At 42.3% G+C, this 18,647-nt stretch overlaps 1 protein-coding gene across 2 annotated transcripts; it reads left to right on the plus strand.

Moving 5' to 3' along the window:
- The first annotated feature begins 2,401 nt into the window (after positions 1-2,401).
- Positions 2,402-18,544, plus strand: hnrpkl (heterogeneous nuclear ribonucleoprotein K, like). 2 transcript variants are annotated; one of them, XM_041959812.1, is made up of 16 exons: positions 2,402-2,680; positions 5,074-5,158; positions 5,899-5,996; positions 6,114-6,170; positions 7,016-7,059; positions 8,779-8,851; positions 10,200-10,313; positions 10,506-10,634; positions 10,867-11,174; positions 12,341-12,394; positions 12,656-12,692; positions 14,763-14,778; positions 15,712-15,744; positions 15,874-15,941; positions 16,028-16,197; positions 17,397-18,544. In XM_041959812.1, exons 1-16 carry the CDS (start codon positions 2,609-2,611, stop codon positions 17,425-17,427), a joined length of 1,389 nt encoding a protein of 462 aa, XP_041815746.1. In that variant the 5' UTR covers positions 2,402-2,608; the 3' UTR covers positions 17,428-18,544. The 2 variants fall into 2 exon arrangements, with proteins under 2 accessions (XP_041815746.1, XP_041815747.1); XM_041959813.1 differs by lacking the exon at positions 15,712-15,744.
- Positions 18,545-18,647: the final 103 nt, after the last annotated feature.

The raw sequence follows: 18,647 nt of genomic DNA on the forward strand, positions 1-18,647 counted from the left end.
AAGGAGCATTACAACACTACGAGAAAAGGGATGTTTAAAATAGATCGAGTATGGGCCTCATTCAGGCTCCTGATTTGCAATAAATGGGCAGTGTGGTGGTGACTCTAGCTCACCACCACAACAAAGTAGATCATCTGTGTGTTTGGTCTATGCAAACAAGTGAAGTCAGTATTGGTTGGCTCACCTTCAGGCGATCAAATCCAGCCCAAAGCTCTCCATGAATTGCGCTTTTTCTTTAGAAGATGAGGAAATTATTATTAATCTTACAATTTCGCTTTTTGAAATGCTCTGTTGCTTGAAACCTAGATGATGTTCTCAGCTGGAAAAATCCCTACTTTGACGTGTGGAACGTGACCTTGAACTTTGCCTTGCACCAGGAGGAGTTGCATGTCAGACCAGGAGATCCTCCTCCTGTCGTACATTTAGTTTGGTGCCACTTCTGCATCATCCAATGCTGCAACTCCTCCATCTCCGCTCCCACCTCCTCCTGAAACAGCTGGTGGCAGACTTGTCTTGAACCTCGCGTGCAGCGATGCAGACGTGACACAGCCTGCTGATCTATACCCTGTGCTATTAACTGTCTCTCAGACTATCTCACTCCTATGTCTTATACAAACAATTGTCCTGTCCCAAACACAACTTATTTTGCAGGTTTCAGAGCATCATCTTGGATTCGTGAGTTTGTTTGGTTGTGAAATCAGTATTCTTTGACCCATCTGGAAAAAAACTAGGTTGAACCTTCCTCTATCAACATCCAGCATGAACATCATGAGGATGAAATAAACATGATGGCAGGACGGGCTGAACTCGAATTAAAGACTTCCAAGTTATTTGCTTCAGTTGTTCATTGTCGCTGTTCTAGAGTTTCAGCTTCACACAGAACTGTTAAAAGGCTTTCATCAGCCAGAGTTTTGGGTTTAGTTGCTGATAACAAGGTTGTCTTGACCTGGCGGATCAGTGTCTCCCATAAGGGTAAGGGGAAAAAAATCAATTTCCAACCGGCTTCTACTGAAGAGTGTGTTCATTTTTGTTAAGGATCCACTCCTCAATTACCTTCATAAGTTCCTTCTCTGTGAAGATAAAACAATACCTTTATCAGGCCTGATTTCCACAACTTCAGATAAAATGACCTGAAAGAATTTATACAACTGCATAAATATGCTACATACTACAGACAAGACAAGCAAACATGATTCCATATTGTTTGATAGCCTTAAGTAGTGATAGACGATTATTCAGGCTGATATCTGGCATTTTGAGATAACTGGCATCTTCCGATCACAAGGCCGATTAAACAAGCAAAAAAATGTCTGCAGACACATCAGAGACAAGCACATTTTTTTAATTTTCAAATGTTCCTTGTATTCAAGTGGATATTGAATTAAATAAATGTTCATTAGGACCAAAAACAAAGAGCTGCTGTTGGTTAGCACTGTGTGCACTAACAGTGTTTATTTCTTAGGTCTTAATGTAAGTTTAGAAATGCTCATTCTCTCTCAGAAATGCTGCTGTCTGGTGATAAACGCTGTTGTTAGGTTTAAACTTTATTTTTCATTCATGGACGACATCCATCAGCCATTGGACTGCCTGCCACTAATCCCAAATCATGTCTTTGTTTCTAGTTGAACTAAGTCAACCTCAGCAGCAGAAATGCTGCCTGTTATCCACACCTGAGCACCAAAGACGTGCTGGTTTGGGATCAACTACACAGCACAGGTGGACCTCTCTGCCTCACAGTATATGTCAGTGTGTCAATGCTGCAGCTGCACTGAATGTGGGGCTGCAACTAGTTAGTGTTTTCATTGTTGATTAATCTGCTCATTATGTTCTCAATTTTTTGAATGAAGAAATGTCAAAAAATAGAGAAATAATGGTCAAGATTCCCCAGACCCCAAGGTGATGTCTTCAAATGTCTTGTTTTGTCAGCCTAAAAAATCACAAAAGATAATTCTATTGTCAACATAGTTGAAATTATAATTATAGTTAATTTTCTGTCAATCAGCTAATCCATTAAACGGCTGATTTTGTCCGATCTAAGTGGTCATAAGTTAAAATCAAGCTAATATACATTAACACATATCGGTAGGTATACTGAATTTTGTCACTTTTCCAATTTCAATGGAAGTCATATTATCAAGATTCAACATTGCCTTTATTGCCATTGAGCACGGACATGTCAACGAAATTTGCATCCTCAATTTGAATCCTCAAAATCAGGAGAATTCAGGAGAATATGTACTATTGAATAGGACCTAACTGTGGGAACCCTGTAAATACATCTATAAACTAACCTGACAGTCATATTCAGGACAATAAGAGCGCTCAGAGCAGTCACGCAGCGGTTGTTGATGGGAGTGTCTGCCGGAGGAGGCGGGGTTGTAGGTAGTCTGAGTGGAGGAGCTGCCTGCGAGCCTAAACTCGCGATAAAGACACCCGAAAGTCAGAGAGAGTTTGATACATTTTTCTGCGTGGCCATGCGGGTATATCCGCTCCTTTAGGTGAATTAAAGTGCCTTAGCTCCGCCCGCTCGCGCTGTCTTGGGAAGCGTAAGTAACAAACCCTCGGGCGAGTGTCGACGAACCGAGCTCATCCACTGGATGTTCTCTCCATGCTGAAAACGTGCGAGCGTTTCTGTGCGAGGAAACCGTGGACGACCGCAGTGAACGTGGTGTTGCTGCAGGTTTGTTTTCCAACTAACATAATAGTTGCTCCGGTATTCAGCGTCGCGTCCTTTCACGTGCTTGCTTGCTGCGATTCACATTATTAGGTTTCACCGCTGACATGACGAGGATAGCTGGGCTGTTCCGTTGTGCTCATGTTTTTGTCGCCCCTGACTGCTGGACGGTCGCAACGTGTACACTGTAGCTGGTAGACACGCCTCGCAGAACACTCAGAAACCAACTGGCTAGCTTAGCAGAGCTGCTAGCTTAGCGAAGTCATGTCAACTTAGCCTCAACGGCAAGAAGCTAGCTAACTTGTGTTTGCAGGCAGACAGATCAGGTGATTAACACGTTTCCCCTTTAAGTGGAAGGAATTGCGCAGTTTTGTTCATGTTGAGCTTCCTCTGGCAGCTCGTTTGGATTTAGTTTGAGTTAAAATGAGGAAAAAATGCTCAATATATAAGTTAACGGCTCAGCGCGTGGCGACCGTTCTCGACAAACGGCTAATTTGTTCTGAATGGCGCTGATGCACCTTTGCTTATGTGCTTTGTGGAGAACCTTTTGTGCATGAGAGTAACTGTGTGCGCTCTTTAAAACCCACGGTAGATAAAATGAGTGCTGCCAATTCTAAATCTCCTAACAATGTAGGCGTTAACCAGCATCTTCCTATAACTTAAAGGCCTCAATACGGGAATGATGCACAAGTCCAACCTGCTTCATGCAGTGATCAACTGGGGGAGGTGGGCAGTGTATTTAGGTGGGCGGTCTGCCTACAGCAGAGCTCATGCTCATCCAGTTACATGAAGGACACTTGTGGCTGAATTTATTCACTCTGACTGAAAACTCCTCAGACATCACTCATACCTGCAGGCTGTATACTTGATTTCACTTGATGTGTCTTCATCAGCCCGACTTGTCAGCTATTATTATTAAAGCTGAAATGATTCACTGATTAGTCGATTAACTAGAGAAAATTAATCTGCCAACTAGGTTGACATTCCTACTTTGCAGCTCTTAATTTATTAGGATTGGCTGCTTTCCTTCATTTTATATGGTGGTAAGCTGAATATCATTGGGTTTATTCTGTTGATTGAGTGTATGGGAGCATGTGATGGGCATTTTCACTATTTTCTGATGTATTGTAAGCCAAGCAATTCATCCGTTACTTGTCAAAATGATCAGCAGATTATAGTCGGCAGCCTGATTTAGGATATTTAATTAGATGTATCTTTGCATGTTCCATATGTATTCAGTCTGATTGTATTATTTGCTCCCTTTTTTTTTTAAGCAGATCCAGGGAGAGGAGCCTGTTTGCATTCCAGTGCAGTTGCAAGTGTAGCAAGTACACAGACTAAGTTATAGCTTTAAAGGTATAACGGGACTAGGCCTTCAGAAGATGGGTTAAACTCTCGGAGGTAGTGGTACAATAAAACACACAGACAGCAGATGCAGTTGGTACAAAATATTATTGTGTGACAATATATACAGTGACCCCAATATTTACAATCTGCAGATTAAATAATTAACTAGGACAGTGCACTTGACATGTCTGATGCATCAACAACATTTAAATCACATTAATCTCTGATGTAACCATAAGGGCAGCAGTTGCACACACACCATGTTATGTATCGCAAAACACAGAGTTAATTGGAGATGAGGCGCTTGGGGAAAACAATCCAGTTTGTGCGCTGCCAGGGTAGAGTCCAAAATGTCCACTGTCCTTGTTCAAATTGCGAGTGTGTGTGTGTATGTATGTATGGGTGTAAGAGAAGGTGAGGAGAAAACAAGGCGGCTCCAAAACAGTGTCTAGCTCGCCATCGATTTTGATTCTGCCTCCGTACAAAGACCTGGCCTGTACAATGTAAACAGGACCATATTTCAATAAACAGTTGACTAACTAGTTAGATGTACACCAAAATTAATACACTTCATAAGTAACAATAGGAAAAAACATTTATCAATAAAGTGCATTTGTTTAAACACATCAATCATCCACTTCATAAATAAGCATAACAAATAAACGTCACTCATTTCTTAAATAACATGTTCACATTCACAAAATTAATCACACATGTGCAATTGTGCTGTAGTGGCACATCAATCACATCAATGAAAGAGCCAGCATTAGCATTTAGAAACAAAGTTTCTAAATGCTGGTTAATGTCTAAAAGGGCTGAATGAATTAGAATTTATGAGTGAAAATAGTAATTGTTTGTAGCGACAGACCTGTAGCAGCTGCTCCGCATGCTTCCCCTCACCTTCTGAATGAGAGAAGGGGCAACAGCTTGTAATACGCGCTCCGAGCGACGTGATTGGACAGCCGCAACCTCCCAGGTGCATGCGTGATGACGCAACACATCATCACTGGACTTACGCACTCCTCTGGCGGACTTTGTTATATTAACAATAGATTTCCACCCGGTTACACTGGACAATGGAGGTGAAAATTGAAGAGCAGGATCACGACAACGCCTTCAGCAACACCGACACCAATGGTAAGCTCATGCACATCTTCACTGTGGTGAAGGGAAAAACTTGCCATTCATGGCCATAATATAAACTGCTTGAATGAAGTCACGCACCAAGTAGAAAATGAGCTGAGTTTGTGAGTACATATACCAGCTAATTAGTTCACTCAAGGGAGGAAAAAAGGAAAAAAAGCAAACAAACTCAACATTTCTGGCTGGCACTGCATAGCATGTGGACATGTCAGATGGTTGAGGGATTCTCCTGTCCAAGATACTGCTGTTCTGTGGGCCCTGAGCAGATCTGCCCATGTTTTAATCCAGGAAGGGTACATGGCGGTGCTGGACATAATCCAGGTTACAGTTGGCTGCTGAATGAAACCCATTCTTGGGGTGGAACATCCTGTAGACCTGGCACTTGCCATGTATTTATATTTTTGTCATTTCGATTAACCCTTCAGTGGCTGTGACAAGTAATGGTGAATGGCTTCCCTTTGGTATTTTTTCCTACCTAAAGTTTAGCCACCATGTGTAGCATTATTATGTGATTATAGAATATTATAGAAAGATTTTATTTTTAGCAAACCGTGTCAAAAGAATCAAAGATTGCATTTTTTTTATACTGCCATGCTGGGGTGCCAAAGTAGGGAGCTGTCAAATTCTTCAGGGTGGCGTTAAAGTTATCGACCAGGACGTCTGCTGTAACTGATGAAACCTCGCACAGAATGACCACCTGCCTCAGATTTGATCTGGATTGTCTTCCCTCGCAGGTAAGCGCCCAGCTGAGGACATGGACGAGGAGCAGGCCTTCAAACGTTCTCGCAACACGGACGAGATGGTGGAGCTGCGTGTGCTGCTTCAGAGCAAAGTAAAGACCCGTTCAAACAGCGTCAGCGGTTTGGCCGTGCTGTTGGTTTTCTTTACGCACTGATGAAAGCGTTTTTTTTTTTTTTTTTTTTTTAAAGAAACCTCTTTCTCTTCACAGAATGCCGGTGCTGTTATTGGAAAGGGTGGCAAGAACATAAAAGCCCTACGCACAGACGTGAGTAAATGGATAAAAAGATGCTAACGTTTCTGCACCTGAGGAGAAAATTTAGTTAACTAATGCCCAATTTAAATTGAAAGGCCCCAAAGTTAAATTCCGGCTCATTGGATTCCCGCAGAAACGGCCCCCGTTTCCTGCCTGCAGGTATCACTCATTTGACAAGAATTGACATGTCAAAAATCACTTCTCTATAACGGCGAAACCAAGTTGGCTCACGTGGAGAAGGAAGGCCTTGTTAGACTGATCTATTGGACTCTTTCTGCAGTCCTCTTGTGAGTTTCAGCCTGATTCCAGTCGCCCTCACAGTGTTGAACTTTGAGGGGACAACAGGTGTCTGAAAGCCTCAGTGGATAGTTTTTTGTTTTTTTTCCAGGGACGTACATCTCTGTAGTGCTCCAGACTGTTTTTTTTTTTTTTATACTTGTCTTTGTCCAGGTTACACTTCCTGTTCTTCTTCACTCACCACAGTTTCAAGTCTCTCATTTCACTTTTGGGTCAAATTTTAGCGTGCATTCAATTAAAAATGTATTCCTTCTCCCCCTCTTCCCTTCTCCTTTACTTTTTTGCTTTTATTTTTGGCCACCTTCCTCCGTTGCCCATGTACTGGATCGACATGCCCCTCCTGCGTTGCCCACCTTGACGTTGGCCCAACCTCCGCCCGCCCCTGAACGCCCGCCCGCCCGCCCACCTGACACTCCCGGTTGGCCCCGCCCATAAACCGTGCCCCTCCTTTAACGGGCACCTAACTTGACATCTTGTGATTGAATGCCCCTGCCCAATGCCAACCTCCTCCACCACAACCACCACCACAACCACCACCACCACCACCTCGGCCCATGCAGTACAATGCCAGTGTATCAGTCCCAGACAGCAGTGGCCCAGAGCGGTATGTCCCACCAGTTATTGCCTCACTGCCTGATTAGAACAGTGAAACACATGTCTTTGATAACCTGCCTTCTGTTTCATTTTAACATTTTTATATACATGACAGTCTACTCCCCCTCCCCCAAACACCCCCCCCCCCCTCCACTTGTAAGAGACGTGTATTGTTCCCTTTGATTTTTCTGTCCATTAAAGCATCTCCATTGAGTTGGACCTTTTCTCATCACAGTTTATTGTCCATGCAGAGAATCACTGACAACCCACTACCAAGTAGTTGGCATTTTATGGTTAGCAACACAGCTGTTGGACGCTGTGTTCCCTTGCTGTGATTAGGGCTGTGCGATATGACCAAAATCTCATATCCTGATACTGGTAATTTCATATCCAGATTCTGAAACATATCACGATGGAGCACATTTCCTGGAAATTCAATGAATCATTTATTTAAAATGACCACATGGAAAGGCCTATTTCTAACCAGTCGCAAACAAAATATCCCAATGTGACTGTGCTTTTGTTGCTCTCATCTGTCGACCTTTTCCTTGATTCCTTTCACATGATTCTTGCGTCAGTGGCAAAGAGGTTACCTGCGTTTTTGCCCGTTTTGTGGACTGGTCTGCGGCATATATTTTAAAGTCCGGTTTTCTGGTCCGTGTCCGACTTTTCATACCAAAACCACGCAACAGAAGAAGCCCCTCTCTCAGTTATGAGCTCCTCTTGGCTGTGTCGCGTTCACTCTCGTCTGTTTGCCTGTGTTGCCTTCAGGGACATTTCCCGCCAGCACCTGTGCGTCATCCAAATGACGAAAAATCTTTTAACAATGTCCTACATTTCCCATCATGCCTAATTCTGGTCTGAGTAGTTTGCATGTTCCAAAATGCAGATCCTTTTTGTTAGTAATTTGTCTGTTCAGGCCATGGTGTTTTACGATGGTCATGTTTGTGCTGGTTTGTACTTTTAACCATTAGTGAGGTGGCTGTTACATTCCTTGACACCAGCTGTTTTTTAACACTGCGTTTTTGAGTTCTTGTCCCTTGTGTTGAAGACACCAATGAGAGCTGCTTGCCACCGTATTGCTGTAAAAGATGTGATTTGCGACACAATGAAAGCGATGCAGCGTGTTATGAAACAATGGATGTTTTTCTTTCGTCAAAAGACAAATACCGTCATATCGCACAGCCCTGGCTGTGATGTTTAATTTTACCATGAAACTTGTGGAAAGCAGACATCTCTTTCTCGCTCTGTTCTCTGTGGCCCACCTGGTCACAATGAGAAGGTGTGCTGGTGGCGCAGTTGTCATGGCAAGCATTTGTTTCAGTTTGTTACGTTCCTTTTCCCCAACTTGCTGGTGGTGGGATGGTAATAAAAGATCTCTCTCTCTCTCACAACCCCTTCCCCAACTCTATGTGGCCAGTCTCACATTAATTTGAGCTGTTCTGAAGCTGCCCATGCTCCCAATGCTTGTCTTACTTTGAAAATAATTTTAAATTGAGTGCATGTCAGCTGCCTGTTAAATCAGTCAAGTGTTGGGGTAAAGTTAGAATGCATAGTGTGCAGCAGTCTTAATTTTTCTTTAATATTGTGAAACATTTTCGTAAATTTGTCCGTAACTGTTTGCTGGACAGCTTCTCAACGTATTTTTTTGTCAGGTTTTGCTTTGTGTTCTGCGATGTGTCCCCCTTGTAATGCCTTGCTTCCTTTTGGCCAAAATGGTTCCTAACAGGATCCTGAGTGTGAATGCCAGCATCGACACTATTGGAGAGATTCTGCTGAAAATCATACCTACTCTAGAGGAGGTGAGCCGCCATCTTAATTACATTGTTAATTCTGTCTACATGAACAGAGGGCACTGCAGGATGATTGATGACACCGCCTTTTGAAATGTTTCGCCTGTTATAATGGAGATCTGCACGAGCCTTAGAGGTATCCTGTGAGGCGGGAACACAAGGACACACGGCGGCGTAATTCACATCCTTTGGTTTTGTGCTATTCCACTCATTGACAGTTGGTGGCAGCAATGGGCCAACAGACGTAGCAATATGCCAACCAAAGGCAGTGCAGAAGCCCCGCTAGCTCATTAACATGGATGTCAAAAAAACAAACAAAAACATAATTTTGTCTGTTTTCAAGAAGACTCTGCACCTTTATACTGTAAACTTGAGTTTATTACTGATCTTTCGTGTGCCCGGCTAGCGAGAGATCCCAGATCTGTGCAGGAACATCACTGCATTGGCTCCCATGCAATGGCAAACCGATAGCGATACAGATCCGCCACCATATGTAGCAGTTGGCTCACATTGCTTCAGATGTGTCCAAACATCAAAGTGAAAGATTACACATCTGTTGCTCCAGCTTTCCAGCTTTTGTGCGCCACTAAAACACATTATGCATCTTACTTTGTTGACTTTGGATATATTTTTCAAATGGCGCCACGGCCATAACTACTGCCTTTGTTAAGGTCAAAGCCTTTGTCTGTCACTAAAGTTGTGATTCAGTGTTATTTTTTAGGTTGTTGTTTATTTGGAGATTTTCTAACTGCTCAGTGGAATCTTGTTTTCTTAAATAAGCTTCGTCTTTGCCATCACGATTCCTCCAAACAAGTACAGTTTTCTGTTTTTGGCAAATGCGGTATGATTTATTGAGAGTTTCTCTTGTCATAGAATAATTTTTAGACTGATGCAGCAACAATTTGAGTGCCAATTATTTGCTGTCGTTTTAAGTCTTGTCAGTTGCTGCTTCTAAAATTGGCACAAGCTTCTTATTTTACTACTATTTAATATTAGAGATGTGAGACTGAACTAATCTGAACTGATATTCCTGGCCAGGTCTTCCTAAAACAAGACTACAGCAATTCAAGCAGCTTGTATCAGGCAGTGTAGCGCTAATCTAAAAATATATGAGTATTGATAAATCCCAATATTATTATTTTTTTAACTTTTATATGGTACACTGTGTTCTGCCACAAACACGCTTGTTTTCATTCTACTTATATATCCATATTATTATCGCATACAGTCGGGTCACCATAATTTTGTCTCGCATTGGAAACATAGACTCTCTAAAGGCAGAAATGCTTTGTTAATCAACAGTGGGAAGCGTTTCAGGCCCTACTGACATGACTGATCTTGCTTTGTGTTTCTATAGTACCAGCATTACAGTGGGATTGATTTTGACAGTGAGCTTCGCCTGCTTATCCATCAGAGCTTGGCAGGGGGCATCATCGGGGTAAAAGGTGCCAAGATAAAGGAGCTGAGAGAGGTAGGACAGAACACCAATAGTTGGCCTGGATGAATCACCAAAATCAGAATTATTCTTGTTTCAGTCATTATGACATTATATACATGCATGAAAAGAGTACTTTTTTGCTAGAGTCATTGGTGAGTTTGGCAGCAAAGATAAAAAGTGATTGTTTGAATAGAAGACTAACATTTTCATGTTCCCGCGTACCAGAACACCCAGACCACCATCAAGTTGTTCCAGGAATGCTGTCCACACTCCACTGACAGAGTCGTCTTGGTGGGAGGAAAGCCAGAACGTGTCATTGAATGTATAAAAGTGATCCTGGAGCTGGTGTCAGAGGTGAGTTTACATGTCTGAGATCTGTTGAAAGCCTCAACACACTTAATACAGTCATGTGTTTCATCTCCTGCAGATGTAAGAATAGTTCTAATGCTAGAGGTTGAGCTCCCTCATTTAAATGTGATGTATCATGTCTGAAAAGTCGGCACGCTTGAGTATTGTTTGTGTGTTTCAGCAAATTCCAGCAGTTATCTTAGAGCAGAACAGAGCCTGCAATCTTTCTGTTTTGCAGGCACCAATCAAAGGTCGTGCCCAGCCTTATGACCCTAATTTCTACGACGAGACGTACGACTATGGCGGTTTCACCATGTTATTTGAGGAGAGAGGCAGGCGACCCATCGGTGGCTTCCCCATTCGTGTGCGTGGGGGCTTTGAGCGCATGCCCCCCGTTCGTGGCAACAGACCCCTGCCTCCATCCAGAAGAGACTACGACGACATGAGCCCCCGCCGGGGTCCACCGCCACCGCTGAGCAGAGGTGGACGAGGGGGCAGCCGAGCACGAAACCTGCCTCTTCCCCCGCCACCGCCGCCAAGAGGAGGGTGAGGAGGAGCCCACTTACTGTGGGTGCTTTCACGCCTAACTGGTTTGGTTCGTTAAAACAAACTCTGGTGTATTTGAGGTGGTTTCGTTTATTTTGGCGTGAATGCTGTCAATCTGGCATGTGCTAAAGAACCAGACCGAGACTGTCTGACGTCTCCAACAGTGTTGATCAAAATTATTTTTTCGTGAGCTCTTTGTGACGGCAGATAAATATTCTCAAAAGACACGTGCATACTTAACTTTCAGTCACCACAATTTGATTTCCCTTTGTGGATGCAAGTAGCGTTGATACTGCAGGATGTCCAATCAGGTGACCTGTCAGTCCATGTGACCTCATGCTAACAGCGCTTTGTAGATTTGTAAAAATTCAGCGTGAAAATGAACTGAACCAGAGCTAAAAGGCAACAAAATATAATGTTTTCCTTGTTCTGGACTAAACAAATCAAACTTTAGGTATGATCGCATCCTAATGCTGAGTTGACGCTGACAGTGTTTGGAGATTGCCAACAACAGCCCCCCCAGAGGCAAATCAGCGTTCGCTTGCTGCTCGATTACTATGTGTTAACTATTGCGATGCGGGTGATCACCAGGAGGTCGCCGATGCCTGGGATATGACCAAATGAAATTAAGTAGGCAAAATATGTGGTAGTGTCAGAGACAGGTAAGGGGGCTGCGATGAGAGAGGAAGATGTGGGCTTGGGAAGGGGAGGAGTCAAGAAGGGGAGATGGAATAGCACTGGAACAGCAGCCTCAAACCATATTCAACCCATAGCCGTTTCCTTTTCTTCCTTGTTTTTAAGCTGAAAATCAGCACACAATCAACCTGAACCACTTGTTTCTTTTGGAGGAAAAGATCCGGTCCCGCACATGGTTTCACGTCATCTCCTGATTCACTTCTTATGTATGTTTTTGTGACAAAACGTAGTTTGCTGACAGGCTTGTAGGGCATTCATCCTGCTGAAAGGACTTGTGACCCTCCTGTTGCTAATCAGTCATGTAGCGTGCGTTACAAGACACAAAGTTGTGTGTGAACACAACAGCGATCTGACTGGCTTTGGCAGTCATGTCGTGTGACCAACTCATTAAATGCTGTATTGTCAAGATGCAGTTCGACATTTCTGTTTTATTTTCCCATCACACTTTCTCTGTCTTTCATTGTTTGCAGGGGAGACAGGTTCTCACACAGCAGCTATCATGGCAGCATGGACGACAGACCAAGGTGAGTATGGCGTAGGATTGTGAGCCTACTTTCTTTTGAAAGCAAAGTGACAAATATTAGTGTAAGTTGCTCAGCAGCTGAGTGTCAAGCCACCAGCCCTGATTCAGAGTCTGGTCACAGGTCATCTGTCGTGTCTGCATGTCCTTTCACACTCACAGCTTTCTAAATACCAATCTAGCAGCGCCGACCTGTTTGATACTGTGGTGTTAAGTTACATCTAGACTAGAGAAACTATATTAATGTGCACCTTTTTGTCTGTAGTGACAGAAGAGGCAGAGGAGACCGCTATGATAGCATGGTGAGTGGCGTCCATGTTTACAGGTGCTGCTGTTTGTAGCTTCCTGCATGTTTGTAGTCGCTGTTGGTGAATTATTTTTCAGATGAGGTGATTGGAATTCCTTTTTCTGAGTGTAGTACAAGCACGGAGGCATGGACACTGCGCTGCTTTTTCACTGTGTATGCACACTGATCTAGGCCTGTTGTTGCCTGGCAACAGTTGTCTCCTTGGTTACCACAGAGCAGCTGAGTACGTGGTCCAGAGGATCCACCAGGCTAGCAAATGAACTTGAGCTGAAACCAGAGTGATTCCTGAACAGGTTCCCTTCAGGTCTTGGCTGCGAGCAAACTGTTTCGATAAGAAGTCAAAGTACATTTGATCAAATAAATACCAGTAGATGTCAGTTAATTGTTGAGATTTGAGGACAAACACGGTGTGCTTGAGGACAGCCTAAATATCAGACATGTGTATCTCTTCTCGCTTAACAAAATGCAAATGAAAAATGCTTAAACACGATAAGAAGACAGTCTTAGATAATAAAGAAAGCTTATCACTTCCTATTACTCATCTGAAAGCTTCTTAAATACAGCATCTGGTTTACAGGACATGGTAATGGAAAAGGTTGCGAAGTGTTTATATGTTCAGTAACAGAAAAACGTAAGCAGAAATGTTTGTTTTTATGTATTTAGGGTATGACCTTGCTCTAATTTGGACTTCCCTATTAGCAGCTTGAATAGTCAGTGGCTTTATGGAGTTAAGGCAATCTATTACTTTGCATTTAAATGTCCCAAATACAAAGTGATGTCTATAAAAAAAGAAATATCCCAGATTATTTCTCATTCCTTTTGCTTTAAAAAGGTCAAGCACTAAATAAATTTTGATATGTTGACCTAGTTTCTTCTGAGTTGCCACCTGTGACTGCTTCAATGTAAAATAGTTCACTGACATATCTTCCTTTTCCAGCCTTTCTGTTTGCATCGTTCATCATTTTATGTTTCTTGTCTTATGGCATCTGCATCCCACCCCGTGTTGTTTTATCTTAGAATTAAAAAATCTGTTCAGAGCACCTCACAGCTCCAGACTAACCAGAAGTCTGAGGGCTGTGTGAACTCTAAAGTCTAATTAGAAATGCCTTTCTAATGCTGGATGAGACCCCCCTTTGACCCCAGAACAACCTGCATTCTTCATGGCATGGATTCAAATATTTGTTAAATTCTGGTCCATGTGGACATGATAGTATCGTAGAGTTGCTGCAGTTTGTCAGCTGCACATTTCACGCTGCAAATCTGCCGTTCCACCAGATCTCAATCATTTGAGATCTGGTGGTGGTGACTTCTGCAGGTGGCCCACACCTTGCCAGTAGATTGTGCATGTTGGGCTTGAACTGCTGGTGTATTTGAGGTGGTTTCATTTATTTTGGCTGGTGGGAAAGCTGTCAATCTGGCATATGCTGAAGAACCACACCAAGACAGGTCTAAGCAGATGCTCTCAAGTGCTCTGTGGGAGTAAGTTTGTGTGTCCACATGTCAGCTTTTTGGTACTGAGAGCTTTAAAGGTGTCTTTAAGACATTATTGCTGAGCAGGTGGGAGCAATCATTTCTGTGATCAGCCTTTTTTTAAAAAATTTATTAATTGCAGAAAGATAATGACAAAACGCTTCTAATCTCAGGATGGTCCCAAAGTTACTTCAGATTGTTTCAGTGGCCTGCGGACCTCAGATTTCAAACCAATAATGTACTTTTCAGATAAAGTGGAATGGGATATTTGAAGCATGAATGTCACTGAGAAATGTGCAGGGACTGCTTGATGCTGTGGAATCAGCACAGACTCAGATCCTGGTGGAACATTTCCAACACCTTGCTGAATCTGTGCCTCAGGTAATTCAGACTGTTCTGGATATAAAAAATGATCCCACTCAGTACTGCCCAGGTTGTTGGTGATATAATGTAGAATGGATACAGAGTGTGTGCCTTATTATTGTGCTGAAGTCTTTGAAACGGTCTGATAGAATACTTTCATTATTGTGTCATTAAAACAGTTTTATGTTAATCTCCCCCCCCCCCCCCCCCCCCAATCGTTCCTGAAATGCAGAGTGGAGGCGGATATGGTGAGTGTTGACATTTATGTAAATCCAGCACAGATTTAGTTATTTCATGTCTTCTTTCTTTAACTTGGGACTTATTTTCATAGTTTCAGCTCTCACTGATTTTAAACATGTCACATTATTAGCAATGTGTGAATTTCATCATGTTTATTACTGAGGTCATAGTTAAAGGTGGTGTTGTAATGGACTGCATTATATTGAGAGGTTTTTTTTCTACCTGTCTACATTCATGAGGGGGCAGAATACTAGAAACACCACTGAGTAGAAACCAGTCTAGTACAGCTCCACTACGAACTATGACCTCAGTGCTAAAACACATGATTTAACCTCTGTAACTGTATCAAGAAAACTGAGCATTACAGGCATCGTAAAAGTCAACTTTATGGCAGAACAGCTGGATTGTATTAGACAGTACCTAATAAAGTGGACACTGAGTGTATAATCTCTTTCAAAATAAACAGAAAAGTAAAGTTAATACCAAAAATGTGTAGCAGCTGATTACCCGTTTTTGCAGAGTGATTTCCTGGATGACTTTTGGCGAACTGTGCTTTAGTTGTACTCCTTTTTTTTGGTTTTACTACAGAATGGATGATAACAGACGTTTCACTGCGTGCTATCCTTCTTCCTAGACATTAACTGTAATGCTCAGTTGTTTTAAACCTGCCTGGTTGCCTGATCACTGGTGTTGCTTGCCCGTTTGCAGTCTGTTGTAAAGCTGTTGCTCCAGGTTTCGACATGTCCCCACACCCCAGGAGTTACATCAACAAATGAACATTTCCTATTAAACAACAAATACATAACTTTAGAGCACATGGAGAGGAAACGCATTTGTCTTGGGAATTTGCTGACTTACTTGTTTACTATCACACTATCGCTTGTCTTTGTCCCTGTGGTGTATTTTCATTTTTCACTTTCTTGTTTCCAATGTTTTCAAAGACAACAATTCTTCCTGGGAGCACTTTCAGTCTGGTGAGTGGGGATGGATTATTATTGTCCCAGTGTCTTGTTTCCTAAGCTAAAGGGATTGTTTCTACTTGTTGCATTGCTTTAGTTGAAGACAAATTGACTTTAAATGTTCTTTCTCTCCTGCTTCTGTAGGTGGTAGAGGCTCATACAGTGATATTGGAGGCCCAGTCATCACAACACAAGTCACCATCCCGAAAGATGTGAGTAAGACGTCTCGTCACTGACTCCTGTGGTAAAGAAACGCAGGAAAATCCATTTTCAACTGGCCGGTGTGCTTGTTTTGCAGCTGGCTGGCTCCATCATCGGTAAGGGCGGCCAGAGGATCAAGCAGATCCGCCACGAGTCTGGGGCATCCATCAAGATTGATGAACCACTAGAGGGCTCTGAGGACCGCATCATCACCATCACAGGAACACAGGACCAGATCCAGAATGCCCAGTACCTGCTGCAGAACAGGCATGTTCTCCTCTGATTGCTCAAAAACACTCACCTCATTGGAGCGGTGTGCCTTCCTCTGAGGGCCTGTGTGCTCATTCACTACTGGATCTGTTTGAGTTCCTGAGTCATATAGTTCACTTTCATTTAATTGTTCCCAAGGGTACTTTTTTTTTCTGCAGGTTACACACACATAATCTTCATACACCCCGATCCCAAAAAAGTTGAGAATCTTTGTAAATGTAAATAAAAACGGAATTCAGTCATTTGCAAACAAACTGTTTACCAACAACAGTTCTACAACGTGTTCCTGAACTCATGTATTCATCTCCTTTATCCAATCATGTGTTCACAAAGTGGTGAACCTCGCTCCATCCTCGCTTGTGAACGACTGAGCCTTTCCAGGATGCTCCTTTCATTCCCAATCATGATACTATCACCTGTTACCAATCAACCTGTTTACCTGTGGAATGTTCCAAACAGGTGTTTTTGGAGTGTTCCACAACTTTCCCAGTCTTTTGTTGCTCCTGTCTGTACTTTTTGGAAACATGTCACTGCATCAAATTCAGAATAAGTAGATATTTGCAAAAAAATCAATTAAGCTGATGAGGTAAAACTTTAAATATATTTTCACTTGAGTGTATGTCAAAAAGGATTAGCAAATAATCACATTCTGTTTACTGCTTCCTTAGTTTTTGGTCTAGAAGTTGACCCAAGATCAGTAACAAACACTGAAATGGTGCTGATGTTTTGTCTGATTCCTCATTCGAATCATCTCTTAAGCAAAAATAGTAAATGGTTTATAGTTGTAGCCCTAATTTTAGTAAGCTTCTGTAAAACCCTGACATTTTCCTGAAAATACTGAAAAAATTAAACTGAAATCTATTTTACTGCCTTAGATAAAGGTAATTTTGCCCATAATGCCAGAACATAACAGTGCTGAGCCTTATTTTTCCTAACACCCGTACGTCTTAAAGAGCTTTTCAGCTCACAGACACTTTCTTTTTCTCTGCATCACTAACTGGCTAAGCTGGTCTCAGCAGTCATATTGCTTCTCGCAGACATAATTTATTTTCAGCCTTGACCTTGGCATACTTCTTAATACTTACAATTGTGCTACTCATGAGAAATGTCTTTAACAGTTTGCAGCATCCAGCATCAACAGCTCATGACCGACGTTATCGTGAATTGTTCTGATGTTCATCTGTCGTTTGTTTCAGTGTGCGGCAGTTCTCTGGCCGGTTCTTCTAAGAAGAAGCAAGTGAAGAAGAAGATTGAAGCCATGCTGCCATACTGTTTGCTCCTCCTATTCAGAGCCTACATTCCTCTGCTTTGGGTAGATGTGCCCCCTCCCCTCACTATCACACACCACATCTATCTATAAATGGCAGTGCTTTTTTTTTTTTTTTTTTTTTTAAATCTTAAGCTGTCAAACAGCAAACAAGGAGTCAACAACATGTTTCTGTGCTGGTGTAATTATTTTTTAGGAGATTCTTGTGCTGTCATTGGAGTAAACCCATCTGTGTGATAACTTTTGCTGTTGTGAGCCGCTCCTGGCCCTTGCCTCCCTCAGTTCAGTACAGCATGCAGAATGTAATCTTTTTGTAAGGAACTTTTATTTGCTTTATTTGTTGTTGTTGTTTTCCCCTCAGATGTTTAAGCACACTCTTCAAATGAAGATGCATGGTCTTGGAACGGTTAAAGAACCTTTTAAATAAACTTTAATTTGTACACAACATCAAACATCCTTTTCCACTTCAAATGAAGTGCTTTTTACGATCTTATACTTTTACGATCGGCTTTAATGGAGTAGTTTGACATTTCGGGAAATGCGCTTATTTGTGTGTGGCGGAGAGTCAGCGCTAGATGAGACCAGTACCAGTAGTGGTTTCATCTGACTAACAGTTAACTCTTCAAATTGAATAAGCATATATTCCAAAATGTCAATCTTTTGCTTTAAGGTGGGATAAACGTGCCAGTTGGATATGGCAAAAAGAAAAAATGATCTTTGTTTTTCATTGAAAGACGAGGAGCTGTATAAAGTGTGTGTGTATATATTTACATAGAAACAGTAATTTCATGAGTGGGTAAAATGATCTTCCTTGAAAGGAGAAGGTGCCACATACAGGCTTGGTGATCATTTTTGCTCCCCTCTCTCCTTATTTGATTTCTTTTCTGCCACTCGCCTTGTTGGACAACATCTGACCTGTTAACACTTAGATCCTTTCATTCTTGCAGTGTTTTTCCTTTTGACAGCATTTTTAAAGGAGTCCATGAGTGGTGTTTTCTGTCCGGTCACATCTGCATCTCTGTGTCTGGTATTAGTACCTGCAGGTGTTGAGTAAATAAAGTCTGTTCTCACAGTCCAGCGAGTGTGTTTTTCTTTATTCCAGCAGGGGAATGAGACACATCCTCGCAGCCAGTCGGTGCACTGGTTGAGACAGGTTTCCAGTGAGCGTGGTGTGTGTCAG

The sequence above is a fragment of the Chelmon rostratus genome, chromosome 19 (genome assembly GCF_017976325.1).
Source record: "Chelmon rostratus isolate fCheRos1 chromosome 19, fCheRos1.pri, whole genome shotgun sequence".
In the NCBI taxonomy this organism is placed as follows: domain Eukaryota; kingdom Metazoa; phylum Chordata; class Actinopteri; order Chaetodontiformes; family Chaetodontidae; genus Chelmon; species Chelmon rostratus.